At 26.1% G+C, this 26,343-nt stretch overlaps 1 protein-coding gene across 1 annotated transcript; it reads right to left on the reverse strand.

The window, feature by feature from the left end:
- Positions 1-30: 30 nt before the first annotated feature.
- LOC114125240 (uncharacterized) lies at positions 31-24,536 on the reverse strand. The gene is made up of 20 exons (XM_050209743.1): positions 24,480-24,536; positions 23,237-23,269; positions 22,552-22,587; positions 21,807-21,851; positions 20,727-20,753; positions 19,248-19,289; positions 18,433-18,477; positions 17,573-17,614; positions 16,457-16,501; positions 15,828-15,866; positions 14,280-14,324; positions 13,564-13,611; positions 11,943-11,993; positions 11,492-11,542; positions 11,094-11,135; positions 8,601-8,627; positions 4,492-4,506; positions 3,793-3,807; positions 2,927-2,982; positions 31-339 (listed from the first exon to the last, which is right to left on the reverse strand). The coding sequence occupies exons 6-19, from the start codon at positions 19,285-19,287 to the stop codon at positions 2,942-2,944; spliced, it is 546 nt and encodes a 181-aa protein (XP_050065700.1). The 5' UTR covers positions 19,288-19,289; positions 20,727-20,753; positions 21,807-21,851; positions 22,552-22,587; positions 23,237-23,269; positions 24,480-24,536; the 3' UTR covers positions 31-339; positions 2,927-2,941.
- Between the last annotated feature and the right edge of the window lie 1,807 nt (positions 24,537-26,343).

The following is a 26,343-nucleotide window of genomic DNA, read 5'->3' on the forward strand; positions in this document are numbered from 1 at the left end:
TGTATTATTTATTATATATGTTTATATAAGCATATACCACACTATTATATTTTTAATGTATGAATAAAATAAAATATAATTTATTTCTTGCAATATAATAATAATTTATAATCTTATACTATAACAATGATTATTATTAAACATTTATATTTTGTTTTAGGATTAAACTTTAAATCATATCAATTTATCTGACTGCAGATAGTAAAATTTTAATAATTTTAAAGATACATATTAATGAGTATACTAAAATACTATAAAAATTATATTTAATTATAATTATTGAATATGTTGAGGTATATATTTTTAAATCGTACTTTCGTCGGATGTTTAGTCACCGGTCTAAAATCATATAATAAAATAAAATAAATAATCGGTAGTTCGGTATCATAATATTATAGGCAATAAAAGCAATAAATTGTGATTGTAGTTGTTATATTTTACTTTTTTATTTTTTGTTAACTTAACAATTAGACATTAGTATTAATTATGCATGTTGTACACAGTTGTACGTTAATATTAAATTAGCTTTGCTATAATGACTAAGTCATTGACTATAATGTATTGATTAAAATAAAATACATTTATTGCGGCTTTTTAATTTGACACTATTACTTTATTTAAATACTTAATTTAACACATATGAATTAGATTTAAAAAATTAGAGGTTCTGTTTTACACTTTTGAAATGATCTACCCGGTACCCTGTAATACTAGTCGGTCGGCACTTGTTCAATGATCTGTAGTTCTGTACAAAATTTCCCACCGATGCCAGGGCACGTGGCCACTGTTCGTCCCGAGCCTCAATGCGACTTACAATAAAAAATATCACAAAGTGATAAATAACGACAATAAAAACGCTATAATAGCGGAAGATAATAAGACGTACCGACGGCACAGTAATAGTAATGATAAAAGGGCGTTTGGCGCAAAAATGCAAAATAATAACAATAATAATAATAAATTGATTTAAAAAGTAATGATAATAAACATATGCAGTAAATCGCCGACCAATAATTGTTCAACAGAAAATAATATAAAACAAAGAGAATAAATAACAATAATTTTATAATAATTACACGATTGTACTTTCGGGAGCGGTGGATGGAGAGGAAGGAAGGTAATTTAGACGGTGCCGTCGTCGCTCAGACCACCGTCCCGCGATAAGCAGGTTGCTTGGCGTGAACAGAGCTTATAATAGATTTATGCAGATAAACTAAACTAATGAGTTCCTATCTTTACTAAGTGCGGCCAGCGAAATTAGGCGGGTGACCGTCGCGCCCCAAGTGGCAAATTTTCATCAGTGTTTCCTAGACTACATTCCCGCGTAAAATAATTTTAAACGCTCTGACATATTATGTCTATTAAATGTACCTTAGACGATAATATGGTATATTGTGTGGCAAGGGCGGGAAGTGAGCCACACATACTATTTTTTGTCACGCCCCTGCGTTTATGAAAAAGGTTATGCAGGGATCTATGCAACAATTATAGACTATTACTAACGCATCGTTCGACGCACTTATATAGGAACAGTGCAAATTAAATATGTTTAAATGTTTATGCGTCATGCAAGGAGGTTACTATACATTTAAGATGTAACCAAAATTTTATGTTTTGTAAGAACCGTGGTAGGTGTACATTTTAGTTTCTGGTTGTGCAGGGGATACCTACGCGCCCGGCGGCCGGCACTTTTGGGGATTTCCTCTTTTCCGCCCGGCACTTTTGGGGATTTCCTCTTTTCCGCCCGGCACTTTGGGGATTTCCACTTTACCGCCCGCTGGACGGAAAAAGGACGCTTTCGAACGCTTCAACCGTGGTCGAAAACCAAACTTTCGGTGCAGGCGTGACAAAATATTATATTGTGTGGCAAGGGCGGGAAGTGAGCCATTTCAGTCGCGGGCGTTGTGTGCGGCACGAGCCGTAGGCAAGTGCCGCATTTCGCCCAAGACTGAAATTGCCTTCCCGCACGAGCCACACATACTATTTTTTGTCACGCCCAACAGTGCAAATTAAATATGTTTAAATGTTTATGCGTCATGCAAGGAGATTACTATACATTTAAGATGTAACCAAAAGTTTATGTTTTGTAAGAACCGTGGTAGGTGTACATTTTAGTTTCTGGTTGTGCAGGGGATACCTACGCGCCCGGCGGCCGGCACTTTTGGGGATTTCCTCTTTTCCGCCCGGCACTTTTGGGGAATTCCTCTTTTCCGCCCGGCACTTTTGGGGATTTCCTCTTTTCCGCCCGGCACTTTTGGGGATTTCCACTTTACCGCCCGCTGGACGGAAAAAGGACGCTTTCGAACGCTTCAACCGTGGTCGAAAACCAAACTTTCGGTGCAGGCGTGACAAAAAGATATTTGTTTGTAAGGACTAAGGATACACAACATTTTTCATAAAACAGCAACTGCACTATTTTTTTCTATAGCTATTCCGCTATGCATCAACAGAACAAAGAAAGAAACAATGGTTCTCACTTGTATACTGGGAGTTTCTGGGGAAAAATAAGCTAGTATTTAAATAACAGAGAAGAGAGGTGTAATTATATTATAGTACATTCCTTATTCAATTTACTAACAATTAGCAAAGAAACAACGGTATCAGTTGTATTAGCTTACAGTGTTGCAGATTTTAGAACAAAGTCGCATAAATGGAATACTCAAATGACAGTGGACTAAATTTACAAGTTTATTATTTATTAGTATTATTTAGGTAAAAAATAGAATTAGAAAATCATTATTCATTGTTATACATTTTTACCACAATAAAATAAACATTGAAAAAAGATATTCAACAAATGAAAATAGAAATATATAAAGTAAAAATATAATAATATCAAACATTTTAATGTTATTATAAACCTTTAGGTAAGTACATATTATATATTTCTACATTTACGTAACGTGAAAGTAAATAGAAATCTTACTTTTTAATCTTACATTTACTCCTCTTCAACATTTATCAATTTTTCATTTATCCCCACTAAAAATATATGTAAGCTATTAAAACGTTGTATAACAACATAAGATTGAAATCAATTATTTTAATTTATTTGTATCTACTTGTATTTACTTTACGTATACATGAATAATATAATTTTATTTTTTAATATTAAATTTTTATTCATTTTCATACATAAAAGAGTACCTATAGTACCGAATAGTTATTACTGCAGATAGGTTATAAACAGTTATTACAGTTATAACTGTTATTAACAGGATGGGGGTACTCGTACACCAGCTTGTTGCGGAAGGGGTATATCAAAACTGTTATGACTAAGCCTGTGTGTATAAATTATGTATTATAAATAAACGATGCTACATGGGGGTTAAGCAATGTGAAAACAGTTCGGCCTCCATGTAGTGATTTAAACGGAAAAAAAAAATTATAACTGTTATTAACAGTCTAGTACCTACATAGCCACATAGGTATACCTACAACTTACAAGGCCGTGTCCAAACATTTTTCAGAGGGGAGGGGTCCAATAACCTGTATAATGTACTAAATGTACTCGCTCAATGTATTTAGAATATTTACTGAATTTAGGCTTTGACATTTAATGAATAAGACAAAAAAAGATTTAGTCTATTACTTATTAGTCACAGTCTGGCGGATGACAGTGTACGCTGTACATATTATTATTATAATATCTTTAATTTACACAAATATATTATTGCTGTTGTCAATTTTCAACAACCACGGTAATCATGTTAAATAGTTTTAAATAAAAATTATTATTCGTATTCATCATAAACGGAAAAAAAATAATATATAAATAAATTTAATACTTACATCTATTAATTACAACTAAAAATATAACAATATTGATAACGATTAACAGGTAAATATTATAAATATTATAAATTATTAGTAAACTAATAGTAAATATGGCATTATTTAATATTATCATTATTTGTCTAAATTCACTTAGACTTCTATACCATATAGACATCTGTGTCTAAATGCGACGTTCATTAGTATATTTTGTCTTCATGTTAAATCGTTTATGTAGGTACATATCATGTTGTAATTATTATAAATAAATATAGGTATACTCGACAGTTAGGTACATCACAGAATAGAGTTTAATCTATTCTGTGGTTATATTTTATTGAATAATTTTTATGTATTATAGCTCTTAAGTCATAACTCATAAATCATAATACTACTATTTATTTTTCAATTAATCTAATACTTCTGTATTTAGGTATCTAAGTACTGTTTATTTATTTTAATTTTATTGTTCGTTAAACTAATTTTCTACTTCGACAACCAGGCTTTTAGCCATACGCATTATTTTAAATACGTTTTTAAAATTAATATAGGATTATTATTTACATGATGGCTTTACATAATTACAACATTCAATCTATATCTCACAAATTTAAGATTGATGTATGGTGTAATAATATGAATGGTTTTTGTGTGATATTATTGTAATAGTATAATAGTTTTTAGTGTTAAACATAATATTGAATTCTATAAACTTACGGTGCTTTAAAATACCTGTTAAACAATTGTTAACGTTATTATGACTTATTAATTTGATATGTTTATAATAAACATCAGTTGGTATAATAGCAATTATTAACAGAACAGTCAAACAGGTTATAAATTATAATCTCAATTCTCAGTTAATTAATACCATTGATTATAAATACTATAGATTGCTCACTGGCCGCGTTAACTGGTTGTGCGAAAAATGGATGTTGCCGCTATGAAGCGCTTTCGTCGATAATTAGTTAGTGGATGTCGACGTTGTAATCGCTAGTGTCGATTGTCGAGTCCGTTGAGCTTGAAAGTCGGGTAGGGAGCTCGGTTCGTTTGGGACATTAGGAAAATGGGAAATAGGAATTGGGAATAGTGACTGAGGAGTGAGGAACTGAGGACTGACTAGTGAACTTCGAGTACTAATGTGTCGTCGCATCATTGAATCATTCATTAATAATGAATAATGATTTTAACATTTGAAATTAATCACAATTTACAAGTTATCGTCTTGTTAGTTGTTACCTAAATTCTGTTTCATTTTAGTTAAAAATATAAACGACACACCTATGCTTAAAAAAAATATAGTTTAACATGGGATTATGATTACCTTTTTTGAGAAGTACTAATTTTATTAAAAATTCTAAGTTCTTAAGAAATGATTATTGAAAATGTGTACATACTATAAAGTATAATGTTTAAATATAATTTCAATGAAAATATAACCTTATAGCATTAAAATAAAATACTACATTTTAATAAAATTGTATCAGAAATAAATGTACCTACCTATACGAAATTGCTACAACTTGGTAGTTGTACTACTACCATTAACGAAAAAAAATTAGCTTTGTCTATTATTATAAGTCTCCATCTACGTATAAATATATGCGTAAAAATAAAATTATATTACCTGGCGAGAGTACTGTACGTCGTTGGCTAAGCTCAATACATTTTTCTACCGGTTTTTCATCAAAATATATAGAGCAAATTCAACTTAAAGTTTCATTTATGTCTTATCAAGAAAAGCGATGTGTTATTTTACTTGATGAAATATCAATAATGAAATCTCTTGAGTATAATAAATCAAAAGATGAAATTGAAGGCTATGAAGATCTGGGTACATTAGGCAGAACAGATAAAATCGGATCTCACGCTTTAGTTATAATGGTACGGGGATTATACAACAATTGGAAATTTCCACTTAGTTATTATTTAACCGGTAGTGGAATAAAAGGGGATAATTTGGCAATAATTATTAAAGAATCAGTTCAAAAACTTTTTGATCTCGGTTTAACACCAGTAGCAATAGTGTGTGACCAAGGAACACAAAATAGGCGCATGTTTTCACTTCTAGGAGGAACAATAAAAAAACCATTTACTGAAATTTGTGACCAAAAATTGTTTCTGGTATATGACATGCCACATTTAATTAAAAGTTTAAGAAACAATTTGTTAAATGGGGATATACAAATTGGTGATACAATTATATCATTTGATGATGTGAAAAAAACATATGATATAGATAGGAACAGTTCTACTGCTCGAGCAATGTGCAAATTAACGCCAGCTCATTTAGCACCTAATGCATTCCAAAAAATGAGTTGTAAATTAGCAGTTCAGGTACTCAGTAGATCTGTTGCCGCTGCAATCAAAACGTGCGTTGGTACAAATGAATTAAACTCAAGTACAGCACTTAATACAGCTAATTTTATTGAAGATGTAAATGATATGTTTGATTCCGCTAACAGTAAGAATTTGTATGACCCTAACCCAAATAGACGACCTTTAAGTGATAACAACCCACAAGTTTTTGAAAATTTAAAAAAAATGTGTACAACTTTTCAAAATGCTATAAAAATAAATAAAAAAAATAAAAAAAGTAGTGTTCCGCCTTGTTTTGAAGGATTTGTATGGACTATTACTGCAATATTAGAACTTTATGAATTTGAAAAACCAAAAATGTATTTAAATACTGGAAAACTTTCTTTTTTTATGATGACAAACCGAATAACACAAGATCCACTAGAAAATTTTTTCTCTATAATGCGACAGAAAAATGGTTACAATAAAAATCCAACTGCTCGAACATTTCGATGTTGTTTTGGAACCATTTGTACATATAGTTTAATGAAATGTTCAGAAAAATGCAATTGTGAGGATGATGATGATGAGTTTTTGAATGTAGATGTTCTGAAAGATATTAAAATAGAAACAAATTTAAATGAAGACGATATGACCAAAATACATGACGAAATTATTAATACAAATACTGTAACGGAAGTAAGTTCTCTCTCTATAATAAGTCCTATGTCAGAACATTCAGAACCAAGTCCTATTTTGAATTTAAACCATTCATTAGAAAATTGTTCTATTGTGTATTTTGCTGGATATATAGCTAAGCGATGTATAGAAATGTTTAAGTGTGTTAAATGTGAAGAATCATTAATTCTAACATCACAATATCTTCAAGATAAAAATCAATTACTTTTATTACACAAAACATACGGTGATAGTAAAAGTATTGAAGGGCTTAAAAATCCATCAAAATTTATGATTTACATCACAAAAATCTGTTTGGATATTTTTAACAAAAATTTTAATCAACTTAGACACGAAAAAAAAATTTTATTTCAATTAATGGACAAAACCAAAACTGTTATTGATAATAACGACGTACTTATTAAAGTCCAATCATGCTACGAACATTATATTTATATGATGGAATTACTGTACACAGTTAAAATATACAAGGAATGTAATTGGACAAATTGTGAATTACACAACAAAGCAGTTCAACATGTGGCAAAATTGCGGATTTTACAACACAACTAAATTGTAGATATATAATTGTATATTAATAGTGTTCTATAATTTATAAAATTATGACTAATGTACCTAATTTTTAATATGTACCGATGTTTACTTTGTAATTAATAACATTAAAGTATTCAATTTTGATTTGACAAGTGTTATGCAATAATTATTGAATAATTCCAGAATCCACGATAACAAAAAAAAAAATCAAGTGTACTTCCTACATCCTATTATTTCAAATTTTAATCTGTTAACAAGTTCAATTACACAAATTTATATAAATGCATTACGCATTTCATAAATTTTCGTAAGTATGTGTTAAAACTGTGTGTAATTTTGGTATATTGTATCGTTTCCTTGTTTATAATATTTCACAATTTTTCTATTGAAAGATGCATTAAGTAGTAAATATAAATCGATCAAAATCGTATAATAGTATAATTAGCCCGTTTCTCCCAGCGACCTAGCCACGCTCGACCAAATCATTCAAAATAAAATTATTAATTAGTAAATACGTCCGAGTAATAACGTAGTAGACGTCATGACAAACTACGATAAAAACCAGTTATACCCGCACCGCGTTCCATCATAGTATCGGTGGCTGGAATAAAATACTAATTTATTAATATTATTGGTTCTTATCGCCATCTACCGAGAGCTTTATTGTACGCTATCGAAAAAACCGCCGAGTGAGCAATCTATAGTATTTATAATCAATGTTAATACTTAATAGTTAATAATAATACAACTAAATGTTTAATAACTTAATTTTATAATAAACTGGATACTATAGATAAAATGCAATTAAATTATTTAAATAGTGAAATTTATAGAATTGTAAATGTATAAAAAAATTAAATGAATACATGTATAATTTGATGAACAAAAACCTATTGGAATAAAATAACTTCAATGACTTATGATATTTTCTTTAAATAAAATATCTATTGTAGAATTGTAATATGTCATGTAAAAATTATTATGTATTTGTTAGTGGATGTTTAGTAATATTGGCAACTACAATTATTAATGTTATTGCAGCCATATTTACGCCGCGTTTACTGGGCTTTGCCATCTATTTTTAAATATTGTTTAGATATACGTTCAACGGATATATTATTTCTAGTAATGCCTGTGCGTCGGAAAACGCCGTGTTACTACTGATGTACCAAGTCGTGGTTAAAACAAATAGGTGCCGTTAAAAAAATAATAAAAAGTGCACCACGTCATTTTCTGGGTCAATTATATTGTATTTTAAATTATAATTAGTAATATATAAGCAAAATAATTAATACTTTTCCAATCAGCTTTCTCTGGCGTGTCTAAAAGTAAATAATAAAACCAATTTGTTCATGTTCACAATATAATATTATGGTGGATATAAAGATAAAAATGTCAATTAATAATAAGTATTGTGTTTTCATATAATAAATACATCAAAACGTCAAATTTTTGTTTTGTTAATATAATTTTTATAAATTTACTAAATTGGTATCTAATATTCCCGATTTTATTAATGTTGTGCAATTTTAGATTCTGAACGAAGTGATGTGATGAATGTATTGATTTTATAATGTGTCTGTGTTTGTATACACTGTAAACATTTTTTTGGCTGAGTCAAAATGTATAAAAATTTAATACAAAGTTCCTCATAAGTTGGTCTTATAGCGATTCAAAAATTATAAGAATGTATAGGCACGATTTTTAGATTCTGAATGGAGTGATGAATATATTGATTTTACAATGATGTGTGTTTTTTTTTTTTTTTGTGTCTGTCGACAACATTTGGAGGAGTAAAAATGCTTCGATTTTTGACTTCAGCCCCTCTTTGAAAAGGAAATTGAATCTAGTTGGTACTTTAGGGGGTCAAAAGTTAAAAACCTTAGGAAAAATCTTTAAAAAATGAGGGAAAAACGGGATTTTTTTACGCAAAATCAGTTTTTGTCAAAATCGAATTTTTTATTTTGCTAACTCAAAAACCAATCAATGTAAACACTTGAAATTTTCACTAAATGTTTATATTAGCGTTCTTCATACACAGTTAAATTTTCAAAGAATTTTGATTTTTTTTTTAACTATTTATAGACAATTGAAATTTTCAATTTTTCTAAGTATTTTTTTTTTAAATAACGATAAAAATTTTTTGGCTGATCAGAAAACATTGAACATTTAATACAAGGTTTCTTATAAGTTTTTCTTAAAGTGATAAAAAAAAATCCGAAATCGTTAGTCACAATTTTTTTTTATAAATGCTTAAAGTTCGAATTTATACAAAATATGTCAAAATTGCGAAAATTTGGAAGTAATTTTGTGTTTGGAAAATCGTAAAAATTTTTTCTTTTATAACTAAGTTTTGAAAATTTGGTACAAGGTTCTCCATAAATTTTTCTTCGAATATCTGTAAAAAAAACTCTACCGGATTCAGACAAAAAATTTTTATGAGTGTTTAAAATTTAAATTTTTATAAAACCGCGTTAAATAACGGTTTAGCCTCAAACGATTTTTGATATTTGTTGTTATTCAAATAGTATAAGTCGTAAATACTTAAAAAATTTTACCAGTTATTTAGATTGTCATTTTCTTTACGTGATTTGATTTTCAAAATATTTTGACTTTTTTGAGCTATTTATAGACAAATGAAATTTTCAATTTTCCTAAGAATTTTTTTTTGAAGTGTCGATAAAAATTTTTTGGCGGAGTCAAAATATTTGAAAAATTAATACAAAGTTCCTCATAAGTTTTTCTTATAGCGATAAAAAAATTATAAGAATACATAGGCCCAATTTTTTTTTATTGGCATTTGAAGTTCAAATTTTGACAAAAACTCGTCAAAATCATGAATATTTGCAAATTATTTTGTAGTTCAAAATTCATAAAATTGTTTTTATTTATATCTAAGTATCTAACGTTAAATATTCTAGACTGACAAATCATCTCCGTTCAGAATCGTTTTTCGTATACAATGATACCTATCATTGCATTCAAATTTAACCTACCCTAGTCCGAGATCCACCCCACCTCCTAATGTACAGCAGAGCAGTACCCACTTGCCGACTTTTTTTTTATATAAATTTATTAAATAATAATACAAAAAGTATTTGTCTTTATGAATTATGTCTTATACAATTTTAATAAATAATAATTAATAGTAAATACTAAAATCAAACGGTAAACATTCAAAACAAACTATAGCTATAAATATGTATAACAATAGTAAAAAATGACATATATATTGACTTTATTATGGTGTTTTAATTTTTAATTAACCTGATATTGGTTCATTATTTTGTTATTTGTTTAATTTTTCAAATATATATTTTGTTGTGGTCTAACACCCCGACAATTGGTTAACTATTAGTAAATACCAAGAGAAAATTGATAATAGGCAATTATCTATATACATTTTAGAGAATAAATCATAATAAAGTATAAAAATATCATTATTTTTTACATTTTGTAGTTTTTATAAATAACCACGAGATATGAATTAAAAGACCAAACTTTTTATCATTAAATCGTATTAATAATGAATCAGAACAAATTATTAATTCTTTAATTAAATATAAAAAAAAAAAAAATCTAAAGATTACAATTTTATAGTTGTTTGTATTTTAAATCGTATCGCCTGACTACTGACTATAACATAATACAGGTATAACATAACAATATACTAGGTATATAATACTGCTAGGTTATAAAAAATAAATTATAACTTATTGGATATTATACTATATTCAAATTTTTAAACTATATAATAATATACAATATTAAATATTTAAACTTACTACCTTTTTCATTATATTGGGTCATATAATCTTTAGTAAAAATATCTAAAAATAAAAAAAGGATTTTACTTTATTTTACTAAAATAACGGGTTCGAATTGTAAATAATTAAATAAATTATTATACAACAATAAGTTAATTTTATTAAAGTATATATTAATTATCTTATTCATTAGCCGGAATATACAAAGTTTGTTAATATTTTTCGATATTATTATTTTACTAATTAAGAAGTTGTTCACGACATTAAGTGTGAATAAATGATAGTTTTATAATATAAAAATAATGTCAAACATTAAAAACATTTTGGGTAGAATATCCGCTCAAAGGGGATGAAACAGTACTTTAAATCTAAAATAAAGTTAAATGTACTTTGAATCTATAATTTAAAATAAACCTTACTGTCTTTGTCTTCTTCAATTTTTGGATCTGAACATGATTGTATTTCAGTAACTGAAATTCAATAAATATGTTTTTTTTAAATTTGGTCATTCTTACCGATTTTTAGTTCAATGAATAATAAAGTCAAGTAAGTTATCAAAAGAGAAAATAATTAAGTAAATAATTATACAATAATAAATTAATTTTATTAAAGTATTTATTAATTATCTTATTCATTAGCAGGAATAGTTTGTTAATATTTTTTCGATATCATTATTTTACGAATTAAAAAGTTGTTCACGACATGAAGAGTGTATAAATGTTAATTTTATAATATAAATAATATAAAAACAATGTCAAACATTAAAAACATTTTGGGTAGAATATCCGCTCAAAGGGGATGAAACAGTACTTTAAATCTAAAATAAAGTTTAAAATGTACTTTGAATCTGTAATCTAAAATAAAACTTACTTTTTTCTTCTTTTTCGTCTACTAGTAAATTAAACACTGATAAAACAGTAGCTGAAATTCAATAAATATATATATTTTTTTTTTAATTTGGTTATTCTTATCGATTTTTAGTTAAATAATAAATAATAAAGTCAAGAAAGTTTTTAAAATAGATGAAATAAATTTTAATTATATTCTGTATTTTGTTACATGAACTGATATCTTAAATACCAAATGTAGTACATAGGTACTACGACTTAGGCTTTAATGACCAAACCCTAGAAGTAATAAGTAGGGCTGGGTTTTTGATGCAAAAACATCTTTTTTCTGGTGTTTTGAAACGTTGGTCCTTAAGTATAAAATGTGTTTTGGACGATACTGATTATTTTAAAGTAATTTTTTTTTTTTACATTTTTTATTTGCTTTTAGACGATTTGAGTTTGCAGTTTCTTAGTTTTGAGAGAATTTTTCATAAAATGAACTATAATTGTTCTGATTAACAAGAGATTATCGTCAAATTAATACTATAGTAACAATAATATAAAAATAAAAAATAAAATATAATTTTTTTTTCCAATTTTAAGCTATAATAAATCTATTTTAAATGCATTTTCATAGTGCATGTTGAGTTTTTAAGTCATTTTTACGTTTTATTAAGGGCATTTTTTGAGATTTTTTAGGCCATTAAAATCCCAGTCTTAGAAATAAGTAACGATCAAATATGATTCGGAAACCAGTTAAGTCCTTAAGCAAAAAAAAAAGAATTTGGGAAGTGGGACTAACGTCTTCCGTGTCCGAAAATATTATTATAATCAATACTACAAACGTAATTGTAGGTCTAATCGTATAGGTGATTCCTTAAGCCCTGGTTTCCTACATCCAGGGCTTTAGACTTAGAACGAGCACCTTTACGCCAGTCAGTGTGATAATTCTGTCCCGGGACTTAGTCTAATTTTTAATTGTTTAAAGACTTAGTAATATTTTCTATTTTAAAAACATTGAAATATTTTCAATTTTTTAACACTCAAATAGGTACCTACTTTCAATAATAAATATGATTTGAATTATTTTCATTAACTTTATTTATTACCTCAACTCATTTTTATACCACAAACAGTTTCTCACACGTGGGCTCAGGGCTGTTACAATTTGAGTACCTAAATATATTATGTATACCCATAGGTGGAATTTGGGGGGGGGGGGGGCACGAGGAAGTAGTTGTCCCCCAGAAAAAATATCGAGAGGACAAACTTATCATTTTGCCCCCTTCTATTTATATAATATATACGTAATAAACAATACAAATCCCATTTAAACTTAAAAATAACAATTATGAAATCTGGATTCATTTTTTATTATACTCATGCGGTTATATATGACACTCAATTTTAGTGCGCTACCAAAAGTATCTAATATCAACAAAATATTAACCCTCAAATCTAAAAATTTTAGGTAAGTACCAAATATAGTGGTTTCTTGTCTCTAATGAATCAATACACAATAATTATCCACAGATTATTTTTAGAGTAAAACAAATTAGTAGTTATCATAATATCATAAAATAATATAAATATTAAAAAATGACCACATACGATTTCAATATCATTTAATTTTTCTTAACAATAATCTATATTAAACTTACTCTTTTTATTTTCGTTTGATTGCAGTATGGCCTCTGCTCTATTCATCACTGTAAATAAATGGAAATTTACTTAGATCTCAAAATTTACTTATAAGTTATAACTACTTCTACATTTTTATTTATCTGATTATTTCATAACATAGTAAGGGTTAGGTTAAAATTGAAATATTATTTATTTATTTTAAAAATATACTGCAGGCTCAAGGCATAAACCCTCGATAAAGGATTGAAATTTACAATAAAAATAATTATTTTGAAAATTGAATTTCATATACTAAAACAATAAGAAAAAAAAGGTCTCATCAAATATATAGTTACTAAAAATATAGGGATCTATATTTGCGTAATACATTAATCCAGTGGTTCTCAACCTTTTTGGTTCACGACACACTATTATACATCACACATTTTCACGGCACACTCTCACACTTGACAACCACAACAACTTCAGCAACTTTGCCGAAAACACTGTTTTCAAAATTGTATAACATTTATCGTGGCACACCTAGACAATCTCGCGGCACACCGGTTGGAAACCATTGCATTAACCACTTAATTAGTTCATTTTGCAAGTAATTTGTTATTAAATATTGTATGATATTAATTTATTACATTCATAAATTGTTAATAAGTTATAATGAATATTAACATGATGACATGATTTAAAATTAATATTAAGTTATTATCATAGACAATTATATAATATAATATCTTACTTAATTCAATAAAACTGCGTGCATTTATTTTCGCATTGATATCCCCTAAAAAGTTAAATGTTGATTAGGTATTTTGTAAGAACATAAAATTATTCTATTATAATTTATAAGAGGTGTGAAGAATTTTTTTCATATACTGGTTTTTTTTTAGTAATTATCAACTGTTTTTTAAACAGAAAAATTGCTTTAACAGTCCACATTTAATGTGGTATTTATGGTACCAAATTCTATCAAATTGATTCTTTGGGTTTTGAAGTAATCAAAAATTGATAAGTTGAAAATAAAATAAATATAAATTCCGCTAAGCACAGAGGAAAATTTGTCATTAATAATTACTTGTCCAACTATAAATAATAAGCATTTCATTAAAAAAATTAAGTTTATGTATGGGGAGTAACGATCGTTTTAAATACTTGTGTATAGTACACATAAAACTGCTCCAATCTTTTGTAATTTTATGCAGTTTTATTAAAACATGCTTTGAGCGTACCAAGAATATGGGTTATTGAATGTTTTTATAGAAAAACACTTAAGAAAACAATTATCTAGGAGAGTTATAATAGTTCCAACTAAATGTAGTCAGATTATTTATATCTTTAAAATTTCTTAAAATATATTATAGATAATAAAAATAATATCCTGTGTAACTTTTAAATAAAAATATACATGTTAAGTAAAAATATTTAAAAAATTAGGTACTTTTCGGTTATCCCGACTACCACGAGTCTCAATTCCATATCTCGAATACCTTCTCAAAGTCTCGACCAACATGAATTTGTCATTTATATAATTAATATAATGTATATTATAATATAACTTTTGATAGGTATCCCGTATCACATAATCGCAACTACATTTCTTTATACTACACAATTTAAAAAAATGAATTAAAATTTATTAAAACTAGTAGGTACAGAAACTAAAATAAAACTCAAAATTAAAAACTAACTCGAGTAGGAAAATATTCAGCCATTCCATTAAAACACTTATAAATTGATTATCGTGCTTTTGACATCATATGAATTTAACCAAATAACTGTCTGAGAAAGTGAGAATTATTATGGACCAGCGTTGCCACTTGCTTGCTGTGCTCACGCGGACATTCAAAATTAAAATATCCCTCAATAATTAAGTTACAGACACGGGTTAATTCGGGGTCACATGGTTAAAAAACGATACCCATCATTTTTCTAACAGTGATTCAGCGGTTGGTAATAATTATTAAATATAATAAAAACCTAACCTAACGGCAGTTAGACCAGTGGTAGTCACGGTATCGGCCTGTAGTCGAGATAACTGAAAAGTACCAAAAACCAATTAAATTTATCTTTGAAATGATGTGAATTTAATGACATTTAGTACATCTAATGATTAGATGTCTTATTCTCTAATAATTGAAATTTTGTTAATACCTAGGTGTTTTTACAATAAGACTACTCACTAGCCCATGGACCATGGTTAGTTGTTGAGGATTTTTTTTTGCATATATTTTTTACTATTGCGCACTCTTAAATATTATTTAATAATAATTGTTAATTAGTAATTTACCTATGTACGCGTTGTAGATGCTCAACATAGTCCTTAACACTGAAAAATATTATTTTTTATGCGGAAAGTTCAAATAAAAATATTAATTTTTAAACGAAATCAAATTAAACTAACATTTATTAAATTTATATTGATTATTTACAGAATAAAATAATAAAAATTAAGGTGGGGGACTAAGTGCAGGATCTAGGGACTAGGATACTTGACGTCTGGGGCTAATACGATATAGCGCTCTTACATAGACTAAGCTATGCGGTGTGCCGGGTGTCAACATAAAACAAAATGTTTTAATATATTAAGCAACTAAATTATAAAAGACGATAAAACCGAACAAAAATAGTTAAGACAAACATTATATATTTTTAAATAACTAGAGTATGTAATATTATTTTCTTTTTCTTGATGGCGGTTTGTAAATATATTATAATTTATACATATATTATGATAATATATTTTATATTCATAATCTTTTTTAAATTTTCATAAGCTTAAGAGCGCCTTTATACCTACCATCAGTGCTTGAGGTAAAGTATACCCACTTTCTCCCCTCCCACAGATCAGGCACTAGGGTTACGCACTGTTTTACACATTTTTTATTCCAGACAATATTATACAATATTAAAACTTACTCCCTTTATAAAATAATTTCTTATTATTTTCATCTGTGATCTCATCTATTTATCAAACAAACATAATAAAATCATATAATTATAATCACACATTAAGTATAGTTTTCATATAAAGAGTAGTATAAGGACGTTTTTCTAGTTTGTGTTTTTTTCTATGTACAAATTTGTACAATAGCAAGTTTGTTAGTTTTAATATTAAAGTGGATTAAACTATTAACTCAATAGTTGTGTGCCTTTCAGACAGCTTTTTTATTTTCGACCAAGTTAATTTTTTATTTTTACTTATTGTTTCAAAATTCAATTCCATTACATCAGGTTTACGGCACTGTGTGATTCGGCCTAATTGGCCGATGATTATGATAATATGATCTGAACGCAACATCAGTAAACATTTCCATGATTCAGCTGAACAAATGCATATCCTAAGGTTAGTTTATGGACTCATTTCCTCGTTTCTTGGAGGCTCATAAAATTAATCTGAAGATCACAGTTAATCAAGAATCCGATCAGCTAATTGAGTGTCATTTCTATGTTGTTTTGTGGCTACACTCAACCCCAAATCTACAGGTAGTTATTATATTGTATCTAATTTTTGACCTATATTTGTTAGGTTTCTAGTATTTCTAAGGTTTTTAAAAAACAATTAACTCTATAGACTTAAATAAAATACAATCTTCGATTAACAATTTTATTATAGAGGTCAGAGAATCAATAGGATTTTTATACTGGTATTATGCCATTATGTCTATTGTTAATACAAATTCCCATTTTATATAATATATTCCTAAAGTATTATAAGTATAATAATATTAGTATTTCAGTATTAATTTATATTGAGACTGTTAACAGCCTAATATTCGTTTAAGTACAACAAATAAATATAAAATGCTTGATACCTATATGATAATTTATGTATTGTTTAAGCATTGTATATAAATTAATTATTGTCTACCTACTTTAACTTTGAGGTACACAAACCACATGCACTATTATTCTATATGGCACCATTGTTATGGTAATCACTACTCATAAGATTTATGCGAGTGTGTTGTTTATTAATCGATTATTATATAAAAATATTCAATGTTAAAAATAATAACAAGATATGTTACTTACCTATACTAACAGAAACATTTAATTTAAAATAATTATCCAAACCTAAAATAAACCATTGAAACATGAATATATTATTCGTTAAATCAATAATAATTATTACCTATCAAGTGTGTGCCATATATTTATACTAATACAAATGTATAGTCATATTATACTCATATAGAATAGTTAACCCAGTTTTTGAACCATACATACTATATTCATAGTAATAAAAATGTACATTATACTTTATGACTTGTTATACAAAAATTATCAATAATTAAAAAAAAAAAAAATTAAAAAAAATGCATTTATTATTTAATACGTTAGTTTGAAAATTATTTTATTCAAAACTTTAACTTTTGAAATTATTTTATATTATTTTATACCTATTATAAAAGTAAGCAAAAATATTATGTTTTGCTTAAAAATGTGTTGAAAGTAGGCACAACAATGAATATTATATGTTTAGTATCATAAATTATAATTTATTTTATATACTATTAGACCACAGCTCAGGGAGAGGGTAATAAGTTCCAAGCTTTGATTTCATCTTTCATCGCCTCCTTAATCACCAGTTTTTATTATATTTATATATTTACATCTCGATTTTTATTAGACCTTAAGTAAAAAGCTATTTTATTATTGTTATAGTCTCATTCTCTCATGTACAATATTATCTATTCTCAAGTATTAGTATAGCTAGCACAGTTTCACAAATATCAAGCATGCAAAATTTTAACTTTTACTGATTAAACAATTGTATTAATAGTATATTAGTATATAGTACCAATAGTATTTTAATTTTATATATTTAATAAAAAAAAAAATAATAATAATAATAATGATAGTAATAATAATTATAATAATTTATTGCATACTTTCTTTGAAATACATTAGAAACACCGAAATTATAGTATGTTCATCTGAAAAGCATTTAATATAACTTATTATTATTCTATTATGAGATATCGAATATCGTAATGTTATTATTGAAGTAAGTATATTCCTTTTTTTTTTGTTAAAACGATATAATATTAAGGCTTAGATAAAATGCATTCCTTTTTATTAGGTACTGTGATAAATAGTTTTAGTGAGTAAATATGAGTAGAAGTAAAAACCATATTATACCTATTGTCAGTGCTCGACTTAGCAAAATTAAAGTAGGGGGACTCTGTAAACTTTTAAAAAAAGAGCGTCCCCATCACTTTTTAAACATAACTGAGCCGTGGGGGCTACGCCCCCACACCCCTTACTCTCCCTCTTTAAACATATAAAAAATATTTATAAATTATCAATTACAAAAAAAAACTACTGTAAATATTATATTGTATTTTATAGTTATACCTTTATTACATATAACAACAAACTTAAAAGTAACTAAATAAAAAACAATCTATTAACTACTTATTTAAATAGTTCCATAAATTATTATCAATAAATAAATTGTCAAAATTATGATGTTATTATCTCGTGCATTTTGATAAAATTGCAGAATAATGCAGCGTGCCAGCATTCCGTACATTCTCCTTATAAATATAAGTAGAGGTACGCTTAAATTTCTGAAAAATTAATTGGGGTACTCCGTCTCCCTGCGCCCCCCCCCCCAAATCGAGCACTGCGGCTATTGTATATAAAGGAATAGCACTAAAAAGATATAATAACATTTAATTAATAAAAAAATATAAGTATTCACCTCCATCATCCGAAATGAACACTACCTCATCAGGATTCATTTCTGAAAGTATGTTATATCTATTACTTAACTTAATCTTTATTTATATAGTTAACTAAGTAAAACAGTAATAGTCAATAGTTCATTTTAGCCAAATTTTTCTTCGCTAAGATAAATAAATTAATGTTTATAGAATTTTTGAAAATTGAAGAGAAAAAAAAGCGGGTAAGTGGGTATCGCTCTGCTGTACATTAGGTGCCGTATGGATCTTTATTATATATTATAGGAGTGTTAAATTTGAATCCAATAATAGGTATTATTGTATACGAAAAACGATTCTGAACGAAGATGATTTGTCAGCCTAGGATATAATTTTCAGTGGTTGGTGAAAAGGGTGGTTTATGTTTTAATGGCCTGAATACATCAAAATATAAGTTCTTTATAATTATTGTAAGCTAAACTTATGGACAATCTCGTATTGAAATCAACTCTTAGCTACTTATACAAAAAATTTTATGAATTATACCTATAAAAAAAATTTGCAAATATTCATGATTTTGACGAATTTTTGTCAATATTTGAACTATAAATGCTAATAAAAAAAAAATGTGCATATGTATCCTTATACATTTTTAATCACTCTAAGAATAACTTATGAGGAACTTGTATTAATTTTTCAAGTATTTTGACTCCGCTAAAAAATTTTTATCGCCACTTCAAAAAAAAATTCTCAGAAAAATTGAAAATACCAGTTGTCTCAAAAAATAATAAAATATTTTTAAAATTAAATAATGTAAAGAAAATGCCAATCATAATAACTGGTGAAATTTTCAAGTATCTACAACTTAAACTTTTTGAATAATAACAAATATTTAAAATCGTTTGAGGATAAATCGTTATCGTTACGCTATTTCATAAAAAATTAAAATTCAAACGCACTTAAAATTTTTCCTATAACGATGCTACGAGTTTTTTCTATAGCTACTTGAAAAATAGCTACTTATAAAAAACTTAGTATTGTATTTTTAATCCTTAGATATAAACACGAATAATTTTATGATTTTTCAACTTCAAATTACTTGCAAATTTTCGTGATTTCGATTATTGTTAAATTATTATTAGGTATGTACTTAAAGATTCAAGTACTTTCAAATTTCATAACATAGACAACTCCGAAAATAATATAACGAACAATTGTATTATAGCAGATATATATTAGGGCCACAACGATTGAACTTTTGGAAAAATGTTCAATACTTCCATCTAAAATTATCTGATATTTAAAATATTCATCGACGCCGTCGGATTTCTCTTCTCAACTTTTCAAAAAACGCATAAGTGTAAGTTAACACCTCTGAAACTACCATTGTTAGCCACCTAAAGTACGGAGTTTGTTTAATTGAGTAAAATGCATTACCTATGATGCATTTTACCATTGTGTAATTCTTAAATGAAAACATAATTTAAAAATTTTAAATAGTATTTATGTATTATACATACCTTTGCTTTGAATTTTATCATGGATTACTGAAAATGGATTAGAAAGATATTTAGTTATAATAGTTATTTGTTCTTAGGTACTGATTAGTTTTACCAAAATGATATTTTAAAAATGATATACAGTACATTCATTGCAAAACAGATTAGTATATTGTGTGGCAAGGACGGAAATCGCCCTCCAGCGCGAGCTACACATACTATTTTTTGTAACGCCATGTTTATGCGTTATGCAAGGAGATTGTAATATGAATATAAGATGTAATCAAAAGATTATGTTTTATAAGGACCGTGGTATACATTTCAGTTTCTGGTTATGCATGAGATACGCAACCAGCACTTCTGTTGATTTCTACTTTTCCGCCCGTTAGACAGAAAAAGGTCACTTTCCAACGCTTCAACCGCGGTCGAAATCCAAACTTTCGGTGCGGGCGTAACAAAAAAATAATGTATTACTATTTCAATTTAGATGAAGATTTTAATTGTTTATTTAGTATTTTCTTTTAAAAACATAACCATTAATTATTAATTATTTAATTATATAAATGTCATAGTTTTCATAAAAATATATCTTAAGTTTAATATTTTCCTTTTATAAAAGTTATATCAATAGAATTGTTGGTATTTTAGATATTTTTAGAGTTTAATTTTTTTATATTTTATTTAATTTTCTACTGCGTGAGTATAATTTTCGATAGAAAATTATAGTTATATTTTGTAGCGTTGTACTTTGGAAAGGTAAAAAATACAATTTCCCAGTATTTTTCAAAATTATGATTTTTTTTTTTTTTTGAGCTATTTAGAAATACAGTTTTCTATTACATTACTAATAAAAATTAAAATTTTAGAATTTTTTTTACGAATAATTAAGTGTTTTTTTCATTGTTATAGCGACTTAGTTTTGAAATGTACACAAATTCTTTTCACTTGATGAATTATAAATAATAAAATAAAAAGATATTTCAAATTACAAAAAAATGTAGTAGGTAAGTAATAGCATTATTTAAAGAATAGATTATACTACTATAGTCTATTCTATAATTAATTTAGTAGTAGATATATAATATAACTAATATAACTTACAGTAGCGAACTTTCAGAATATGAGACTGTTCATTAACAAATCTCCCTAAAGAATAACATCATATAATTATGTGTATTTTATTTTATGATTTATTATCTATATTATGTGATTTATGTGAAACATGTATAATGTATATATATATTTTTTAATGAAATATTACAGTTCATGGTTCATGGTTAACTACTAACTATTTGGTTTTATATTTAATTTCTAAACGTGTGTATTAGAAAAAGGACACAATAGTTTTAGATTTAAGTGATTTTCCTAGAGCAAATATTAAGGGGATGTATAATTAATTTTAATATTTTTTTTTATTATTATTATTGTGAGTAGTGAGCATTATAAAAGGTCTCCTACTTTAGGTTTCAATATCATCTAGTACTCATTCTATGTTCCTATTTTGTATTTAAAATAAGTTTTCTCTCAAATTTTTAGTATAGATTTCTCAAGTGTAAATAAAAAATAGTAATAATTTAGCTACTTTGAATAAATACACTAATTTGAGACTAAAATCGCATTGTTCTTAGAAAATTAATTGATTTCTTCACGAAAAAAATAGCCATTCAATTCGTTTATAAATTTTAATTTGAAATTCAGTTTTAAAAAAAGTTATTAAAATTTAGTACAAATGATAAGATAAAACGATATAAACCAATAGCTTTGACAAGCATCATATTTAGTTAGTAGGTATTTAATATTACTATAATAAATTTGTATTTATGTTAGAGTAAAGTAAATTACTTACATTTGTTTTCAAAAAAACGGGTTTTACTTGTAATAACTAAAAAATTAAAAAGATGTATGTTTCTTTATAACACTTAGCTTAGCTAACCAAAATACAAAGACATCTGGGCTTAATATTTCTATAAGGATTTATGATTCATCTAATAAATTAAATAAATTAACCTAACATATTATTAAAAATATTATAGATAATTTAAAGTCATTAAAGTATAACATTTTTGGAAAAAAATATATTCTTAAAACATTTATTATCATACTTTTAAAAAATTGTATTTTTATGACAACATAAGTTATTCATTTTTTGAAACAGAATAAAAGTTTTTTGTTTATTATTTTTGTGTTGTTTAAGTACCTACCTAATTTTGAGCAAGTTATTTAATGTTAATATATTTTTAATTTTTTTGTGTGTGCTTTATATTGAATACTATATCTAAATATACTGTTCAATTATGTTTCAATTAGTTTTCTAACATAATATAATATTTAAAAATTTAAAAATATACAAATAGGAAGCCCACAGTTTAGTAATTTGTATTAATAAGATATAAGTACCTATTTGTATTAATAAGATATAAGTACCTATTTGTATTAAGACGACTTTGCTCAAATATAAATTTTATAGTTTTACTGAAAATTAAGTTTGCCATAGAAAGTTTATAAAAATGTAATATTACAGTGCAACTTACATCTATTAACAGCGATTCTTCTTTCAGTAGTTCCTTTACAATATTTTAATTAATTAAAATATATATTTGATGTTGAAATTAATGTATTAATAATAAATACTTATCGACTACCTAGTTAATATATTATTGTAAGAAGTATAACAGTTTGTATTGTATGTCGAGAATTGTACAAATATAACTATTTTAAAATTTTTACAACATATGAAGAAAAAAATATCACTTAACTGTGAATTTTTTTTAGATTCTGAGCGGAGCGAGAAATGTATTGGTTTTACTATTATGTTTATTTCTTTTTTATTCTGTAAACACTTTTTCTCTCCTATAACTTGCTCAAAAGTACAAGTGTAGCATATTTTCTGAAAGGTCATGTTCTTGAGTTGGTACTTTAAAGAGGTCATTTTTTGATTTTTGAAGTGATACTCGAAATATAAGTGGTTAAAGGAGAAAAATGTACAAATTCACGATTATGTAGGTAATATAAAATAATTACGGCTTTATTTATCACCATAGAAATGAATAAAATAAAATAAATTTAAATCATATTGACAAAGCGTAGGTAGGTTACACATTTGAGCGACTTTTGAGCTTTTTCTTTTCTTTTATATTTTTTTTAAAATTTTTATGATATTTCCTAATTATAAATTATAATTATAATTATATAAATACCTATTTATACAAATCGTTCTTAAGCTGTTCTTAAAACGATTTGTTTATCACCATAAAAAAAGAATAAGATTAAATAAAAAAAGATCCCCTCGTCCGCTTAGAATCGTTTTTTATCGAATGCAATCATATTGCATTCAAATCGAATACCTACCTATAGTAAAATTACACTATCCTGTCCGAGGACCGAAGGGACGATGGACAAACATCCAGCATCGAAATGCGCTTACCTACTTTTTTATTCTGAATCTATAATATCTATATGATGATTATATATTTTATTAACAAGGAAATAATAATAATAATGTATAAAAAATTGTATTACAATAAAAAGAAATTATGAACACCTTTGATTGACGATTGATTTATAGGGCGTTCAGTATAGGATTTTTAATGAATACTGTTTAAAGCATAATTTCTAATAGAACCCATTTTTTAAATAAGTGATTATTATTTATTATAATTTAATATTGAAGTCATGGTTATACATAATACATATATAATGTATATAGTATATTGTATAATGTATATACATTATACAATATTTTTATAATATTTGGTTTTCATGTATTATACTTACCAATACGGTCTTTTTCAATTTCTTCATCAGGAAACAAAGTTGAATCAAATGCTTTTAACTCTAAACAATTTTAGTATAATACAAAATGTAATTTAATTAGTATTTTGATTTTTGTTGTTTTTTATGTATGAGAATGAACAGAACAGTAAGTATTAAATTGTTTAAAAATAATAATGAGAATATTCTATTCAAATAATAGATACATTATAATATAATGTTAGATATTTAAGCAAATAATAATAAACATAAAAAAAAGCTTTGGATTATTTTTATATAGATATTAAAAGAGCATGGGAAATTTGGTTTAATAATAACGTTTATATATTTATTTTTTAAATTTATCACATTTTTCACAAACATTTTTTCAACCTCATTAAGTCGTATATGCTTATGATTTTTACTATTTTCGAATAGTTTCTTTAAGAGGACGCCATACACAAATGTATTGTAATAAACATTTAAAGGGCTTCGAAAGATGAAAATGTATATAATATAATAAATAAATAAATAAAATGTTTATATATTTAGATCAAAATTCCAGACAAAACAATTCCTACCAAATTTGGATTATCAGATTTCAATTTTAAAAACGAATTATGTTTGATTCCATGTTCATTAGGTCTTCACAATGATTTCTAATATTTCAATTTTTTTATATCATGATGAAAAATATAAAATATTGATAACTATATTCTCAAAAACTGTTATTTTTTACCTTTAATATAATGCACTACAAACTGTGTATACTCTTTTTCTGGTACTGAAAAATAATTGTATAAATTTATTTTACTTCACGAACACTATAAAATATTTCACACTACAATTCTTTATTTATTCATTGAAGCAGGTACAAATTATAATTTATTTTGAAAACATTATGAAATAAACAAATATATTGATTAACAGTTCAATTGTTCACGAACACAAAATAATTATTATGATTAACTTTGAGCATCCGAAATTAAAATACTCTCTTATTGTCATAAACTTATGCAATCATAACTATTTAGTTTACCTCATATTTTATATTCTGAGCGAACAGATAATCGTATACTTCAGAGAAATATGTTTTTTGTCTATCATCTTTTTTCGTAGAAATAACAATATTTAAATCAATAACTTCCATATTATCTTTTCTAATAAAAAAAATTGAGTGTAGTTCGAACTTTTTGGGAGCAAACTAAAAAATTTCAAGTAATTTTCTTAATTCTGAGAAAAATACCAAAAAAATATATAAAAAAACAAAATTGTTTAGCTATTATTTATAGAAATTTGGATTTTTTTTTTTGATAAATAATGATTAAAAATGTATGCTTTATGAACACGTTTAATAATGTAACTGAAGTTTCTTCATAAATAAATTATATTACTGGAATAGGGGCAAAAATATAGCATAGGTACTTATATCTACAATAATTTTTATGAACATTTAAAATTAGAAATTTGATAAAATTTGTAAAATATATTCAACTATAATTATAAGGTTTTGCAAAAATGTAACATAAAATTAAATAAAAATTTTCCTAACAAGAATAAAGAAAAAAATTTAAGCATAACCGTACTGATATTTTAAATTTAAATTTCGACGAAGTATGACATAATTGCATAGAAAAAAAACAATTTTAATCAGATAATTTTTAATAATTTATAATTTTTTTTTTTTGTATTTAAAAAAAGTATTAAACGTAGTAACTTTTAAATCTATACTAATATTATAAAGAGGAAAGATTTGATTGTTTGTATTTAAAAGGCTCCAAAACTACTAAATCGATTTAAATGAAATTTGGTCCATAGATAGTTTAGATACTGAGATAGGACATAGGCTACTTCAAAAAGTGATTGGCCCAACCCCGGGAGGTGCTCA

This window comes from Aphis gossypii, unplaced genomic scaffold (genome assembly GCF_020184175.1).
Source record: "Aphis gossypii isolate Hap1 unplaced genomic scaffold, ASM2018417v2 Contig00579, whole genome shotgun sequence".
Lineage (NCBI taxonomy): Eukaryota > Metazoa > Arthropoda > Insecta > Hemiptera > Aphididae > Aphis > Aphis gossypii.

Excerpts from the sequence above, each read along its gene's own strand:
- LOC114125240 (XM_050209743.1), bottom strand. The coding sequence starts at position 19,287 with ATGAATCCTGATGAGGTAGTGTTCATTTCGGATGATGGAG. Across the intron at positions 16,502-17,572 it reads AAATGTTTCTGTTAGTATAG|ATGAGATCACAGATGAAAAT; the intron begins GTAAGTAACATA and ends TTTGATAAATAG. Across the intron at positions 11,136-11,491 it reads AATTGAAGAAGACAAAGACA|ATATTTTTACTAAAGATTAT; the intron begins GTAAGGTTTATT and ends TTTTATTTTTAG.